Raw genomic sequence first — 16,011 nt, forward strand, 5'->3', positions numbered from 1 at the left:
TGGCATTTTGGGAGAAAGCAGAGACAGAATATATATCTAACCTATATTGTTTAACCAGAAATCTTAGCTTCGATTTTTACCACTTATTCTTTAAAAATTTTTAAAAATTGATAAGCACACTGAGAATTCTGTAACAAATTCCTGGGTGTAACAAACACAAAACGTCTACTTTTCCTACTCCTTCCACACATAATGCAACTGTATGAGCTTGTCTGAAGCAGATAAAAAAATAAACAGAAATTCAACAAGAGTTTTCCACTGGGGCAAATGTAGTCTATGCTTATTGCACTAAAATTTCTGATATAGGCAACTGCAGGCACTGAAAGAAAGTAACAAAATCAGATAACAGGAGTTATAATATTAACTCATGGTACCTCAAGCATATGTAACTATTTTGCTTCCATCCGACTTATGAACCATTACTCACGGTAAGTTCCGTGGAAAGTGGCATACTTTATCATATCGCGGTTCAAACATTGTTTGGCTGGCAGCAACAGATTCCTCGTCTCTTGCAGAGTTCTCTTTCTCAGGTAGTAAATCAGTGACAAACCTACTCAACTTGAATTTCATCTCTACTCACTGTGATGCTTTTAACGTTAGAACAGTTGCTTTTCAACCACATGATGTTTTGTATGCGTTCACGACTGCGTACGAGTTTTTTTCATGTCAGTGAAAGCAAAGAGTTCTCAGTAAAGAAAGTAAAAGAAAGTCTTAGTAGTGATGATAACTAGTAGCCACAATGAAGATGTTAATCAAATGTCAAATCCATCAAGATGAATTTTCACAGTTAACGTCTGTGGGTGTCACAAATCTTGATGGCAAATGTCAGTTCTTTCTATGGTTAGTGACATCAGTTCATTGAAAACAAGAGGCAGGAACATGCAGATGCTTGTTTTAACAAGTAAAGGTAGCATGGCCCGTGGTAGGTCTGACTTTGCAAATATTATATGTTCTTGGGAAGCCAGACAGAGAGCAAGTTTGGACTTGAGGATAGCAAATGTCAATGAGGCTAAGGAGGAATGGTTTGGTGTTTTTAAATTCCTCTGCCCTGAGAAAGAATCTTCCCACATATCTAGAAGGGGGAAAAAAAAATGAGTATTGTTCCAGTGTTCATCATTTGACTATTAGTTCTATCCAACACTCAAAACATGAATGGTGTAAATCTCCCCTGATCTCTTCTACTTCCATGGATTCACCCATCGGCTGGCTGTTTGCTGATGACATTCAAATATGCCAAGATTTTTCTGACTTTTTTTCTTAATTTCTAGAACTGTCCTAAGCTATCTCAAACTCCACAAATCCCAAATTAATCCAATTTTCTACCCATCCAGTCTAATTTTTTTCCCTAAATTTCTTAATTCAATGAATTTTTTTTTAACTACCTAGCCAGTCATCCAAACTGAAAGTTTTAATCACATTCTTCCACCAAGCACGGTTCATGTACCGATGGCCAATAAATATTTCTCAAATAAATGAATGAAGAGATTCTCAATGCATTTGCTTCTTGTCCCTCTAACTAATGACTTAGTAAGTTCCAGTCACTTGACTGCAAACCCCCTCTTGAGGCATCCCCTTCTCTTGGCTGCGCTGTTGCTACTCCATCATGGGTCCTCAAGCCTCCTCCCCCTTGGGTCTCTACCATCTTGACCATCTGTAGTGCAGCTTTGGTCATATTTCAGCTTGGTTTAAAAATATTTAATGTCTCCCTATTGCCTACCAAACAAAATTCCAAACTTCTCGTCCTGATTCTCCTCAATTATCAGAGTCTTGTCACTTCCTCTGACTCCTTATTGAATCCTCCTCTAAAGCCGTGCTTTCCCATTTTTTATCACACTGGGTCATTTCATGCCTTTACACCTTTGATCGTGTGATAATTTCCTATGCTGGAATGTGCCTTTTCTCTATTGTCTAGCCTACTCAAATCCAGATCGTCCTTTAGCTCCTAATCCAGACACTTCCCAGGCCTCTAATTGGAATTATTTTGATACTTCTCAAAGCTTCCACGATCTTTTTATTTCTGCTTTTGCGCTACCTCACAGCACAGGCTGAGCTGCATTTTCATAGTATGTTATGTGTCTGCCTCTCTCCCAAGTCCTAAAAGACCCCATTCCCAGCCCACAGCTTGTGGGCAGTAAATGTAGTAAATGCTCTCTTATCAGGAGAGAAGAGTAAATGCTATAGAAAGTTTTCAGAAATGACACTGAATTAAAGCCATTATATATACTAGTACCAAGAACTAAATACTTATTTCAGGAGTTAAAGGAAAAGGAAAGAAAACAAAAGTAAAGAAAATTGAACAAGAAAATGTTTAGTGTTGAGAAGAAGGTGTAAAATATTAAAATAATGTGACCCATGATGTGGTATGAACTCGTATCTCCAAAAAAATCACCTTTTTGGCGAACAGGGGTTCACTGCGCCCCTACTTCTGCACAAACTTGGTACCTAGCTGCATACTTCTCCTTTACTTTCCTTGAAGGCTCTTCAAACCACAGGCAGCTGGGACAGTATTTAGTCTGTGATATCATTCCTTATTTATTCACTGGGTTTTGTCTCCCTGTCTTGTCTTCCAGGCATCAGGAGTGCGGCTCTAAGAATTCCCCTGTTAGATGAGATGATGCAATGGCTGTGGAAAGCAGCAGTCTGGCTCTGCTCTGGCAAGCTTTCACTTCACCTAGTACTTCTGAGAGAACATGAGTCTGTATGGAAGGTACTGCCCTGTCCCTTGGGTGCTGTGTTCTCTCTTATCAGGAGAGGGAAGTGGGACTGGATGGGAGGAAGCAGGCTGTCCTGGGTTCTCCCCACGGCACCTCCCCAAGGTTCTCCTGTATCAGGTCCTGTGTTGCAAAGGCCTCATGCGTTAATTGCCAACTGAAAGACCAGTGGTAATGAGAACTTGTTGCATTTGATTTTTAATTATACAGGGTGCAGAGTCCTTGCTAGTTCAGAGAGAGTCACTCTTGGGGTTTGCTTTATTTTAGTGAAGGGGCATTTTATCTAATTAGAGAGAAAGTATCACAGAGTTAAGAGTCCAAGTACCTATCTCAATCATACTGCAGATTTGCCCTATAGGAAGATACTAATTAGATCTTCCCCAACCGATACCAGTAGACTTGCCCCAGCAGAGAAATCTTTTCTTAACTCTTTATTATAAAAGAAATTATAAATATATGCTAATTAGAGAGACTTGTAAAGACCTTGCTTATAACCATGTCCAGCTTCAACAAGTAAGTAGCAACCCATCTTAATTCGTCTGCGCACCACTCCCACTCTCCCAGATTGTTTGGAGGCAATTCAAATGTCATATGACTTCATTCATAAGTATTTTGAAATATCACATAGGAATCTTGTTGGCAATATTGTTAAATGGTTTACCTTTGATTAATAAAGTTCTCATCCTGCCACAGAATCTTTATTTTGTTGCCTCCAAACTTGAAAGGCTTAGAGGGCTTCCCATACATATATTGAATGTGTAATACTTACATGGCAAGTGGAATGGTGTGAGCTAGTTCTATCCCTGGTGATTAATCTATTCTGTACACAGTGGCTCCCAGGGTGCGGGAACACCCCTCCTTGGTCACCTAGTAACTTTTCACTGGTCAACAAGAAGCTGAATAAACTATTATATTGCAAGAAAGTGCTTGGCTGGCTCACTTGGATCATCTCCTAGATCTGAAGCACTATCGCCAAGTTTGAATTTGCTAAACCTTTAGGCTTTGCTGGCAGAAAAGAAGCATTCCACTCCTAGAGCATACATGGATTCAGAGGACATGGGCTCAGGCAAACTAGGAAAAATACTGAAGCAGATTTGGAGACAAAACCTGATGCTACAGCAGGCCCTCCTGGGTGAGAACCCTGGTGAAGGGTCTGGTGGGGCCACTTGGATAGCCACAGTGGTCTTTCTGGGTCAAGAGCTCAGTGGGGCCCTTCACCAACTCTTGGAGCACACTGCAGGCACTCTGCTCTCTACCTGCCAGCAGCTGTATGTACTGCTCGACAAGGAGAATCAATGTATCCAGAGACAAGGCAAGTATTTCTTTGATTTATTCTTTCTCTTAGAAATGTTGGTAGGGTAGTAACTTTGAGAAGTACAAACGAGCATGCAAAGAAGGCTAAGATAGAGCCTTGTCCACAAAGGACCAACAATATATTAGGGGAAATAAGGTAAGACAAATGCATAATAATGCAAGGGACATTAAGGCCAGTCCCATTAAAGACATACAAAGGAAGCCCATTAAGACTTCACAAGCAGGCAAGATTCCATTTTCAGAGTGGGAAATAGGGAACCTTGCTAGACCAGATGCTGTATTTACACTGAAGCTTAATGAATGAATTGGATTTATGCAGCTGGAAATTAGGAATCTTGAAAGAGCATTCCAGGCATGGTTATTATTAACAGGATCCAAGATTAAAGGTAGGAAAATATCTCTAGTTTGAGATAGAACAAGCAGTTTTTCTAGATTGGAATATGATATTCTATGTGTAGAATTACTTGAGTTTGAAACCATTATTGCAAAAACACTAGAAAGACTGGGCTGAGCTGAACTATAGAATTGGATCTCCTTCCCACACATACAAAGAGGGGAGCAGATTCTTGGGAATAGTCTCCATTGGGTGCTATGGATGCTGAGAAGTATGGCAGGAAGAACATTGTGTCTAATAAATATGATCTCAGACAACCACAGTTACACTAGATAAAAAGATGGGTGTTATCATGAAATCCAATTCTAAATAATACAGTGTCAAGGCAAGTGGGTAGGTCTATCAATCAGGAATCCAGGGGATAATGTTAAGAAATTATCTAGGGGGCAGTTGGTAGGCATCAGGAAAATTTGCCCAAAGGCAGCATGACCCAGACAACAGCATCTGGAGCTTATAGCCAGGACTCTAGTCTCTGGAGAGAATTGAACAAGGTCCCAGGCAACATATTGAGACAAATATTTATTCATGGAAAATGACAAGGACACTGCTTCCAGAAGAGGAAATTAAAATAAAGACAGTCTTAGGTACAAGACAAAAAAAAAAAAAAAAAAAAAGCGCAAATTGTCAGATTGGAGCCCAAAGATAAACTCAGACTCGTAAAAAGATGATTTAATGATGATTCTTAAAAGACTGACCTATGAAGCTATAAATTACATATTCCTTAGTTCAGAATTGAATTCTAACGATTGGAGAGTTGCTAAGCCTGCAAGAAGTGATCAGATGACTTCAGCTGTGAGCTGTAACCTCAGAGGAAGAATGGACAAAGAAGAGAATGGCAGGACATGGGATGGAGTGAGAGACTATATCAGATCACATCATGGGGAGGGTCTACATCAGCATGAAGAGGTTTGACTTGGTTTAGCAGCCTTTGAGTAGCCAGTGCATGTTCTATTCAGAGAATCAGAACCTGTACAATTGGAGCTATTTTTTGGAAGGCCAATTTGAAAATCGTAAATGATCACAGGCTCAGCAGGAGGAATAGTGTAAACAGAACTTAATTCTTATAGCAGCCAACAAAGCACCTTATAAAATGTAACATCTGTGCCAGTAGAAATAGTGTAGCTGTGGTATGCTGGCTACCCAAGTCTCATCCAAAGTGTTTTGCTAAATTTTATGCAAATAATTATAAATGGGTCGTTGATAAATGATGTAGTACATTCAAAGGAGAAGAACAATTCTCAAAATCATACTAATTCATCAAGGAATTATTGAGAGAGATGTTGATTTCAATTGAAGAGTTTTATGGATGTGATGGGGTCATGGTGTCTGCCTTAAACATTCAAAGCATTTTTATGAGCAGGAGGGATTAGACTTACTCTTTGCCACTACAGTAAGAAGCAGTTTGTCCCCAATTCCTAAGTATGTTAAAAGAGTGACAGTTGTACAAATGACTTGTCTTTCAAGAGGGAGGTAGGCTTAAATGCCTGGTAAGGGTCTTGATAGGTGTCTAAGGTTATCTTGCCATACCTCATTAGATGTCAGTGGAGAAATATAATTTGATTCAGTTTTGTATTTTGTTCTCATTATGTATCTGTGTGTGTGCAGAAATCTCTACTTTCATAGACTGTCTCATGAAAATAAACGAATATTTGGGGAGCACTGCTACACTTCTAAAGAAAGAAGAAAAGGAGATGTGTAATTTATGCGGCATGCATGATGAATGTACCCCACTACAGACAAAGTCCGCCATTCACGATATCAAAGCAGCAGACATTGCTGCAAGAGGGCAACAAAATGTCATAGAAACAGCTACTGTTTCTCCCACAAATGGAGAGCAGAGTCCTTATACAAACCAGGTCCAGTTAAAAAAAAATAAAGCACATATGAGTTCAGAATTAGTGGGGAAGAAAAACAATACCTCATTGAATGGAGATGTAACAGAGCAAGAGGAGTCACAGAACAAAATGTTCCCTGATAATGATGAAAATGAAGACGATGAACAAACAGTACACATGACTGTTGAGAACATAAATGGCAACAGGGAAGAGATGCATGACCTAATCCAGACAACAGAAAGAGAAATTCAAGGGACCTCAGAGAGCCAAAGAGAAGAGATTACCACATCCTCAATAACACGTGATATCTCCAGCAAGTATCAGAATAATCTTCTTCCCAATGATTCAGAGAGTCTAAAGCAAAAGAATAACATAATGGAAAAGGAGTAAGTAAATGTAAAGCAGAGTTACTTGTATATCCCTGGTGATAAGCATGTTTCTATAGTTATTATACATAATATTTATATATGACGATTTTATGTTTCCATTTCAGATCTCCAAAATACATTGTAAATCAATAATTCTGTTTAAATTATCCCCAGTAAAGTTATGTGACTGCTATTACCAATATTATTTAAAATTTTAGGAAACAAACATTAAATGTTTCTTTAAAGGAAGAGGATTCCACTATAGAAGAAAGTCATTTAAATGAACAATTGTCCAGAACATGAATGCTCTTCTAAATCACTACCCTTTCAGTTATAATAAGAAAAAACTAGGAAGCTGTGGAGAGCTCAAATACTAGGAAAATATTTTCTAGCCTCAGATTTATTTTAGCTATATCTTCAAATAAATTCTCACGTTTATTTTATTTATAAATTATCATAAATTCTTAACCTCTGTCTGTAGATTCTAGGGGGCATGAGTAAGCTTTAGGCAGTTTTTAACCAACTGAGCCACCCAGGCGTCCCTTTTTTTTTTTTTTTTTTTTAAAGATTTTATTTATTTATTTGTCAGAGAGAGAGAGAGAGCGAGCACAGGCAGACAGAATGGCAGGCAGAGGCAGAGGGAGAAGCAGGTTCCCTGACGAGCAAGGAGCCCGATGTGGGACTCGATCCCAGGATGCTGGGATCTTGACCTGAGCTGAAGGCAGCTGCTTAACAACTGAGCCACCCAGGCGTCCCTTTAGGCAGTTTTTAAAACTGAGTGTATGGTTTCATATTTATTTTATTTCCTTAGAGATGATACAGAGCCTTTACCAGATTCTCAAAGAGCCTCTAACTTAAAAAAAAAAAAAAAAAGTTGAAATTGACAGATATACTTTATGAATTATCTCCCTTAAACAAGGGGATAATCATCCCTACTTGTCCAAATAAAATAAAATATTCACAGCCATAGTTTTCCTGCAAAGATCACAGTCTTAGAAGACAATGGGGAGTAATGAAAAGAATCATTGCTTTGGGAATCAGATGGAGTTAAATTTTATCTCCTGGTTTGTTTTCTTTTTTTTTTTTTTTTTTTTTTACATGCTAGTTTTGTGATCCTGCTCAACTTGCTTCATTTCTCAGTCCTATTTTCTTCTTTTCAGAAATAACATATACTTCCTGGGTATATTTGGTAAGGTCAAATGAGAAAGTCACATAAAGAGCCTAGCACCACACTCCTTTGCAGATGTTCACAGTGAGTGAATTGTGAATGTGTAATTGATTTCACTCTCAACAACCCTCAATTTCTCTACCTCCCACGTGCTTCCAACCTTCACTTAACCCCTCTCCGCCATGACATATGACATATGATGCTCTTTTCAGGTGTACAGTACAATTTCCAGGACAACACCACAACTGAGTCTTCAATCTCAAGCAACTCATTTTGCTATTTTGACCTTATTTATCTCATCAATAAAATGAAGAGGTTGAGTTAGGTCAGCTGTGAGTTTCCTAAAGGGCTGAGAATCTAATGAATTTTATAGATGTTATGGAAGTACATTCAGAGCTTGATAGACCCCATAGCTTTAAAGAATTACTGCCCCTACAAAACAGGTACTTAAATTAGTTAATATGTAGTTGCCCATATCACTTGAGAAAAAATTAACACTTCATATTCTCACATTCAGAAATGACTCAAAGCATCAGCTAATGAGTCACTGCTGAACCACTCCCTCTAACACCTCCCTTAGGTGTTCCCTCCTTGGTGATTTCCTCTTTGTAGCACCCAAACCGATTGTGCTTGGCTTGTGTATTTATAAAGATGACTAGTCCTTTCAATCCTTCAGGCTAGGAAGCCATCAGGCCACTTAAAATGTGTGTATCATAAACAAAACCTGCTGGGAATCTGTTGTGATTCCTCCCTGGATAGCTTTCTGTAAAAAACCTGTCTCCTCTAGTGTCCTTGTCCTAGTGTGTACAGACTTAAAGGAAAACAAGAGTAACATAAACCAATCTGATTACTTTAGCTGCGGGACTAGATCTCTTCAACTAAGGCTAGAGGAAACGGAATTATTTACGGTTCTCTTTCCTCACCTCATCTGTCAGTCTTTTAGTGCAGATAGTTTCCAAGGCATGGAAGAAAATTATTTTTAAAATTATACAAGGCTGGGTCACTGTATTCTCTATTAAACAATTCAGAAATTTTTTCTCATTTTTTTGAAGTACCAGCATTAGAGAATATACAAACAAACCAATGTACTGGGTAATTTTTCTTTCAACTTTACAGGTTCAGAATTGTAAATATAAATAAATAAACTTCTCTGCAATTTCAACATTTTTAAAAAAATATCTATGTTAGAGGGCGTTATAAAATTCAGTTCACTAAGAATTAAAAAATAGTTAAAACCTGATTATCTTACAAGTGGGTATTAGCGCTCTATTTTGTATTGATCTTCTCATTGACATTGCCAATATTTTAGCCGTTTCACTGACAAGAAATGAAAAGTAGAGAGAAGAGGAGAAACTCAAGCTGGTAATTTTAATATGGAGATGTAATTTATTGAGCATGAAATTTATGCTAACCCCCTATTATAAGAAGTTTAAATATTTTATCTCATTCCTTCTTCAGACTATTGTGAATTAGGTATCAGTTTCAGTTTGTAATGAATAAAGAAGCCAGTAGTTTGGAATGATTTGAGGATATTTTGTCAGAGTTTGGGCTTTTGTGCTAAATATAGATGAATTCAATTATTGATTCTATAGATCTACCATCAGTGTAATTTTCAACAAGTGAAATTTTCTAAGCCTCAGTTTCCCTATCTGTAAAAGGTGATGACAGTAGTACCTGTCTGACTCCCTAGTGAGGGTTAAATGAAACAATGTGGGGGCACCTGGCTGGCTCGCTCAGTAGAACATGCAAACCATGATCTGGGGGTTGCAAGTTTGAGCACCATGTCAGATAGAGAGATTACTGAAAAGTAACAAAATTAAAAAAAAAAAAAAAAGAAACAATGCATAACCTAAAATCTGGTCCATAGAGAGAACTAAAATATTGGCTATTTTCATAATAATTATTGATGTGTAAAGTCAAACAAATAATGACTGATCTCAAATTTCAATCAAATGTTTAAGACTCTAAAACCTTTGGCAAAGGTGATGGTTATAAAAAGCAAGAGTACAAAAAATGGTCAAAATAAACTTTTGGATCGATTCTTCGAGGATTGTAAATATTTTGCTTCTAATTTTAATGGTTAATCATATGTTCACAGTACTTTTGTACCTTTCTTGGGTTTTCTAAAAAACATAATAAACATCATTTGATATAATGCATTTGGATAGTTCCAATACCAGATATGTATTCACCCCCTTTCCTCAAAATTTAGTTAATAATTCAGATATTAGTACTTGGTTTTTCAAGAAGCATTAACAATCTTCAGATTCATATTGTAAAATGAACAAAATGGAGAAATCAACCACCTAAATAATAATAGTAATGTCAATAGTAACAATAGTAATAATAGCTCATATATATAATACCTACTATGTTTCAAGCATGGCTTTTTAATTACTTAACATATACTAGTTTATTTAATTCTCACAGCCTTCTTATGAGACAGGTATTATTTCATTATAATTTTGCAGTCGAATAAACTAAGGCACAGAGAGGCTGATTATCTTGCTAAATGTTGCACAGTCAGTAAGTGGAAAAGTTGGGATTCACAGGAAGACAATGTGGCTCTAGAGCTTGAACTTATTTATATATTTGTTTTATATTTTATTTCAATTTTTAAAATTTTTTAATTTAAATAATAGTTAACATATAGGGTAATATTGGTTTCAGAACTAGAATTTAGTGACTCATCAGTTACTTAAAACACTCAGTGCTCATCACAAGTGCCCTTCTTAACACCCATCTCCCATTTAAGCCCACCCCCTGCTCACCTCTCTCCATTAACCTGTTTGTTCTCTACAATTACGAGTCTCTTATGGTTTGTTTCCTTCTTTTTTTGCATTTAGCCATATAATACATAAGTAATTAGAAAAATTGTTTATTTTTTTCCTGCAGGTATTTTGATTTGCTGAGTGATACCAGCCCCCAAGTGTCTTGTTACATTACGGCACCATCGTATATTCTACAACATCTAGAATGCCGGATAGTTAACAGCATGAGTTCTTTAATAGTGAGCGATAGTGAAGAGTTGGTCAGTAATGTCATCGCTGTTGAATGTTCAGATATGGAAAAAAAAATTCCATTTCCAATATGCATTGCAATTCCATTTACTGCACGTTACAGGGGAAATTACAGAGACATCATGGTGAAAATGTCTGACATAAACCTTCAATCAAGTTACCTAACCCCAAATTCACTGGAAGGAATGAGGGGAAGTTATAAGGTTGGTAAATCTACATTTGCTGTTTGTCTCCTTTACTAAATATTACTCAGACTACCAGATTGTGAGTATCTATAATTATCCCATTAGTAAAAAATGGAAGGGTTAATTAGATTAATACCAGTGAGTCCACAAACTTTTTGCTATCTTTTTATCTTTATGGTCAAAAAGCAGAAATTATTGGCCAAACTTAAGAATGAAGAACTTGGGTCTCGGAACCAACAAATGTTGTATTTTCACCTGGGAAACAAAATCAAAATCATGGCTTAATTAGCTTCATGCCTTAGACTACCAATAGACTAAGTTTAAATGTGATGGACTCTCTGTTTAAATTTAAGAATGTTGGAATCCCCAGATAATACTAGCCTTATTTTTTATCATTCATGAGTTGGGAAAATATGTTAAAAAAAAAAGATGAACAATTGTGTGTGTGTGTGCCTTGAAATAGTTTTTAAGTCTATAAATTGTGTTTTGTTCATACATAGAAGACAGTATATGTGGTAGTTAGGATGTGGGTTGTGGAGGAAGATAAGCTGGGTTTGAAATCTGGTTCCTGTACTTCCGTGCTATGTTAGTGTGGGTAAATTATGTAACCTTTCCATGACTTAATTTCTTTATCTGAAAAATGAATACAATATTAGTTCCACCTGATAGGGTCATAGGGATTAAATGAATAAATGCACTTAGAGAGATAAAAGGAAGCCTATAAACATGTGTTAGTAGTTAATAAATTACTATTTTCACGGTCAACTTATTGTAGTAACTCTGAGTTTCTCTATGGTCACAGATTCATATGTTTTGAAGACAGGCTATATAAGTTATTACACTCAGCACAGAGTTGATGGGAACTAAGGTTAAAGATTCTTCTGTGGACCACTGAATTTATTTTTAAACAGAATATTTGACTGTTTAGCTTTATGAAAGTTGTTATTATTTGAAGACAATGGCAAGGAATAAATATTTAAAATTCCACTAAATAAGAAATGCTTTATAATATCTTCTTCTTCTGATTTTTGTCTTTTCTGAGTTACAAACAAGGTTATACAGTAGAATATGAAAGTGAACCCTGTTCTAATTATTTATTCCAATTCATGTCACTAGCATATTTTATATTTAGTCCAGGAAGACTGTATGTCTAATAGTCTGGTCTGCATTGCCCTTGACTGTGGCTTTTTAATCTTAAGCAGTCTGTGTGACTGTCATTATAAAAGCAAAAATGGTTGACAGTGCCTGGGACTTTCACAAAATGGACAGCAAAATATTTTGTAAATGGATCATAAGAGCAAGAAGGAAATAAGAGGACCATTGTCTACTGGAAAATATAAAAGCATATACTTTTTATAGTTTTCTAATGGCAGTTATCCCTATTTTTAGCTCAAAAATTTTTAAACTCTGGATTCCTTCCAAAATTTTGTGTGGTTCATAGGACATTTAAGAATTCTAATTCTGGAGTCAGATAAACAAACCATCATCAGAATTCTGTTCCTAACACTCCCTGCTTAAAACACTTCCGGTTCCCAGCATCTGCCAAGTAGGCTCTGAATGCACAACCCACTATCAGTTCCGGGAAGACTTTTTTCTTACCTCTCACCATTTTCCCTTCTGCCAATCAACTACATTCATCACGCCCTGAATTTTCCCAACGACGGATTCATGAAGTGATATTGTGAAATATCTTCCTTAGTTTTCAAATGACAGATTATTCTCCATTGCTCCATTGTGACTATCCCTGAAACACGTGTGTGTGTGTGTGTGTGTCTGTGTGTGTGTCTGTCTGTCTGCATGATTGTCCACTCAGGCTGGGGCGGAGCCAGGCTGGGGCGGAGCCGGGCTGGTGTTTGGGGAGACATGAATAGACCAAATGACTTTTAAATCTTCCTCTTCATTTTAAGCTTTGGTGAGTATATGAGTAGATAATTTTGTTTTCCTTTTTGTACTCAGTTCCTTTTCAGTGTGATAAAAAAGCTTGAATACGTGCCTGCATATATGCATTACAAATTTAAATGTCACTATATAAAAATGAAACACAAATATCTATTTTCAGTCATTTGTTCCACTGCATGGAGAGAAACAGAGAAAATGAATTTACTAAGGGACTGTGAATTGTCAGAAGGAAGAATTTGCTGACAGAACAGGTGCTCTAGCTTTTGCATAAACTACCCAAATGATGACGTTTGGGATTCCCCAAAACAGTGTTGAATTTTCTAAAGACCAATATATATATATATATTTTTAAGATTTTATTTATATATTTATTTGACAGACAGAGATCACAAGCAGGCAGAGAGGCAGGCAGAGAGAGAGGAGGAAGCAGGCTCCCTGCTGAGCAGAGAGCCCAATTCGGGGCTCGATCCCAGGACCCTGAGATCATGACCTGAGCCGAAGGCAGCGGCTTAACCCACTGAGCCACCCAGGCGCCCCGATAAAGACCAATATTTAAAGTTTATTCTGGTAAAGGAAGAGAGGATTCCAAAAACAGTTAATATTTGTGAAAACACTCCTTGTGATTGTCCATTCACTAAACATTTCGGGGGGATTTTATTTAAATCTAAAAAATGTATTTATTTCTCTCTTTTCTGTCATGTAGTTCAAATTTGAGAAACTAATATCTACCTCTGCTTCATCTCATGAGATGACCACCCTTTGGAGTTAATGGAATCTTTCCCAACTGTGGGAGATTACAGGGATAGCAGATAGAGTACGTACAGCAGATACTCCCAGAACTGTGCTATGTTAATGTACTTTCATGTCCTCAATCCATACAGGGGACCTGTGCTGAAGTGAAAGTGTACAAGTTGGGTATCTTTTCTGTTGTGTCTTGTTTAAAGAAAGAGTCCTTCACAGTAACAAAGAAAGGCCTTACTCTTAAGCCAAGCATGGATTCCCGAGTGTCCTTAAATTATCCTCCAGGGGTTTTCAGCTCACCAGTGCTGGTACAATTAAAGGTAAATATTAAAAACTGGTCAGTTTCGGGGTGCCTGGGTGGCTCAGTGGGTTAAGCCTCTGCCTTCATCTCAGGACATGATCTCAGGGTTCTGGAATTGAACCCTGAATCGGTCTTTCTGCTCAGCGGGGAGCCTGCTTCCTCTTCTCTCTCTCTACCTGCCTCTCTGCCTACTTGTGATCTCTGTCTGCCAAATAAATAAATAAAATCTTAAAAAAAAACCAAAAAAACAAAACTGGTCAGTTTCTTTTCATAGATTTTGTGGGTCAGTAAACATGATCCAAAAAGGCTAAAGAAGATACAGCTTTTTATTATACCAGTAAATGAATTCTTCTCTTATACTTCTAATGACCTAAAATACAGTGTTATTAGTGATAAAGTGATAATTTAGAGCATAGCGAATCTCATTCTAAAATAAATCCCTGCTGTATTTAAAACTTTCTTAGCTACTTTCATGAGTGTTTGTGTGTCTCCTTAATGTTATTTATTGACAAACACATATGTTGAGTATCTATGATAAAACTGATGCCAGACATTGGGACATTTATGAGTCAAGATTTGCATCTGAGAGGATGACAAACAGGAGGCTAATCAATGAAAATATTTATAATTATGAATGTTTCATTATACTTAATTATAAAACAGCCCTTTTTTGAAATGAGGATTTAAAATATACAAACACTATTTGCAAGGTATACACAAGATGTAATGGAACGTGGTTGCACATTTTAGAAGATATACTTTCTCCATATTTCTTGTCCTTACAGCCTGACTCTTCCCCCTTGCTTGCCTGTTTCTCCCAGTTATTGTAAGTGGTTAGCAAGAAAGAAAAAGTAGGGAAAAAAACCATATTATGAGCAATTTATTTGTAGGTATTTTCCATAAACTTGAAATTTTAGAATCATGCTAGCTATTTTTATTAGCCATTCTTATGTGAGAGGAAACAAATAAATATAGTCTTGTTTTTCTAGTTTCTGAAGATCACTTGATCTAACAACAGTTCTAATTAGAAATTATGTAAAATGTCTATTTTGTTTTCTAGGTCATTTTGTTGCCTACAATTAAGAGTGTTTCTCAGTTATTTATAACATAGGACAGGGAACCTAGATTCCAGAAAGACTTTGTAAAAAAGGGAACAAATGCTGTGTTTTTTATAAATTAATGCAGTGTTGATTCTATCAACAATGCACAAGGAAGTATATAAAACTATCAAATTTTCAGAAAATTGGTTTAGTAATGTGTTGATACTTTGCATCTTTTGCTATTAAAATATATGAATATATGTATTATTTCCTTGTATAGGTTCAGCCAGTTGACCCATCCTTGGTGGCATATCTAAAAACACAGCAAGATACTTCTTACCCGGTAGTATCCACAAGCCCTCTGATCCATGTTAAGCACCCATCAATACATCCTTTCCAGAAGCCAGTCACTGTATTCCTACCTTGTGCTCCACACCCTGATAAAAAGACCCTTGGGTCTGAGATAGATCATAAAAGAACAGCTAGTGCCACGACCAATAGGATCATACCTTTATACCTCAACCGGTGAGTTAAATCTTACTGTCTCTGACTTGATGATAAACAAAGAAATGTAAATAATTGAAAAATGTAATTTTATGTCACATATTTAAATATCAGTATTAAAATATTATGAAACATTTTGAGGTGCCTGGGTGGCTCAGTGGGTTAAGCCTCTGCCTCCGGCTTGGGTGGTGATCTCGGGGTCCTGGGATCGAGCCCCGCATCTGACTCTCTGCTCAGCGGGGAGCCTGCTTCCCCCCACCTCAACTGCCTGCCTCTCTGCCTACTTGTGATCTCTCTCGGTCAAATAAATAAATACATAAAAATCTTGAAAAAATATGAAACATTTTAATATAGAAATAAAATACTGTGGATTCATAAAAGGTAATAATTTTAGCTGTAACATGCCCAAATGTGTGCTATGTGATAAGGCTGATACAGAGGAAGTAAAATTAAATCTTGCTTTCAAAGAAATTATGATACGGTCTATTATAAAGATGTGGTATATTGATTTTAATTTCTATATTTAAGAGT

General features: G+C 36.8%; 1 protein-coding gene across 1 annotated transcript in view; it reads left to right on the forward strand.

Moving 5' to 3' along the window:
- The first annotated feature begins 3,694 nt into the window (after positions 1 to 3,694).
- Positions 3,695 to 16,011, forward strand: part of DTHD1 (death domain containing 1) — a 65,777-nt gene continuing 53,460 nt past the window's right edge. The window contains exons 1-5 of the mRNA XM_047719952.1: positions 3,695 to 4,023; positions 6,025 to 6,640; positions 10,686 to 11,013; positions 13,776 to 13,955; positions 15,257 to 15,501. Coding sequence (XP_047575908.1) covers positions 3,753 to 4,023; positions 6,025 to 6,640; positions 10,686 to 11,013; positions 13,776 to 13,955; positions 15,257 to 15,501 — 1,640 coding nt within the window. The 5' untranslated portion in view covers positions 3,695 to 3,752. The remainder of the gene's footprint in view (positions 4,024 to 6,024; positions 6,641 to 10,685; positions 11,014 to 13,775; positions 13,956 to 15,256; positions 15,502 to 16,011) is intronic.

Source organism: Lutra lutra, chromosome 2 (assembly GCF_902655055.1).
Source record: "Lutra lutra chromosome 2, mLutLut1.2, whole genome shotgun sequence".
NCBI classification, from domain to species: domain Eukaryota; kingdom Metazoa; phylum Chordata; class Mammalia; order Carnivora; family Mustelidae; genus Lutra; species Lutra lutra.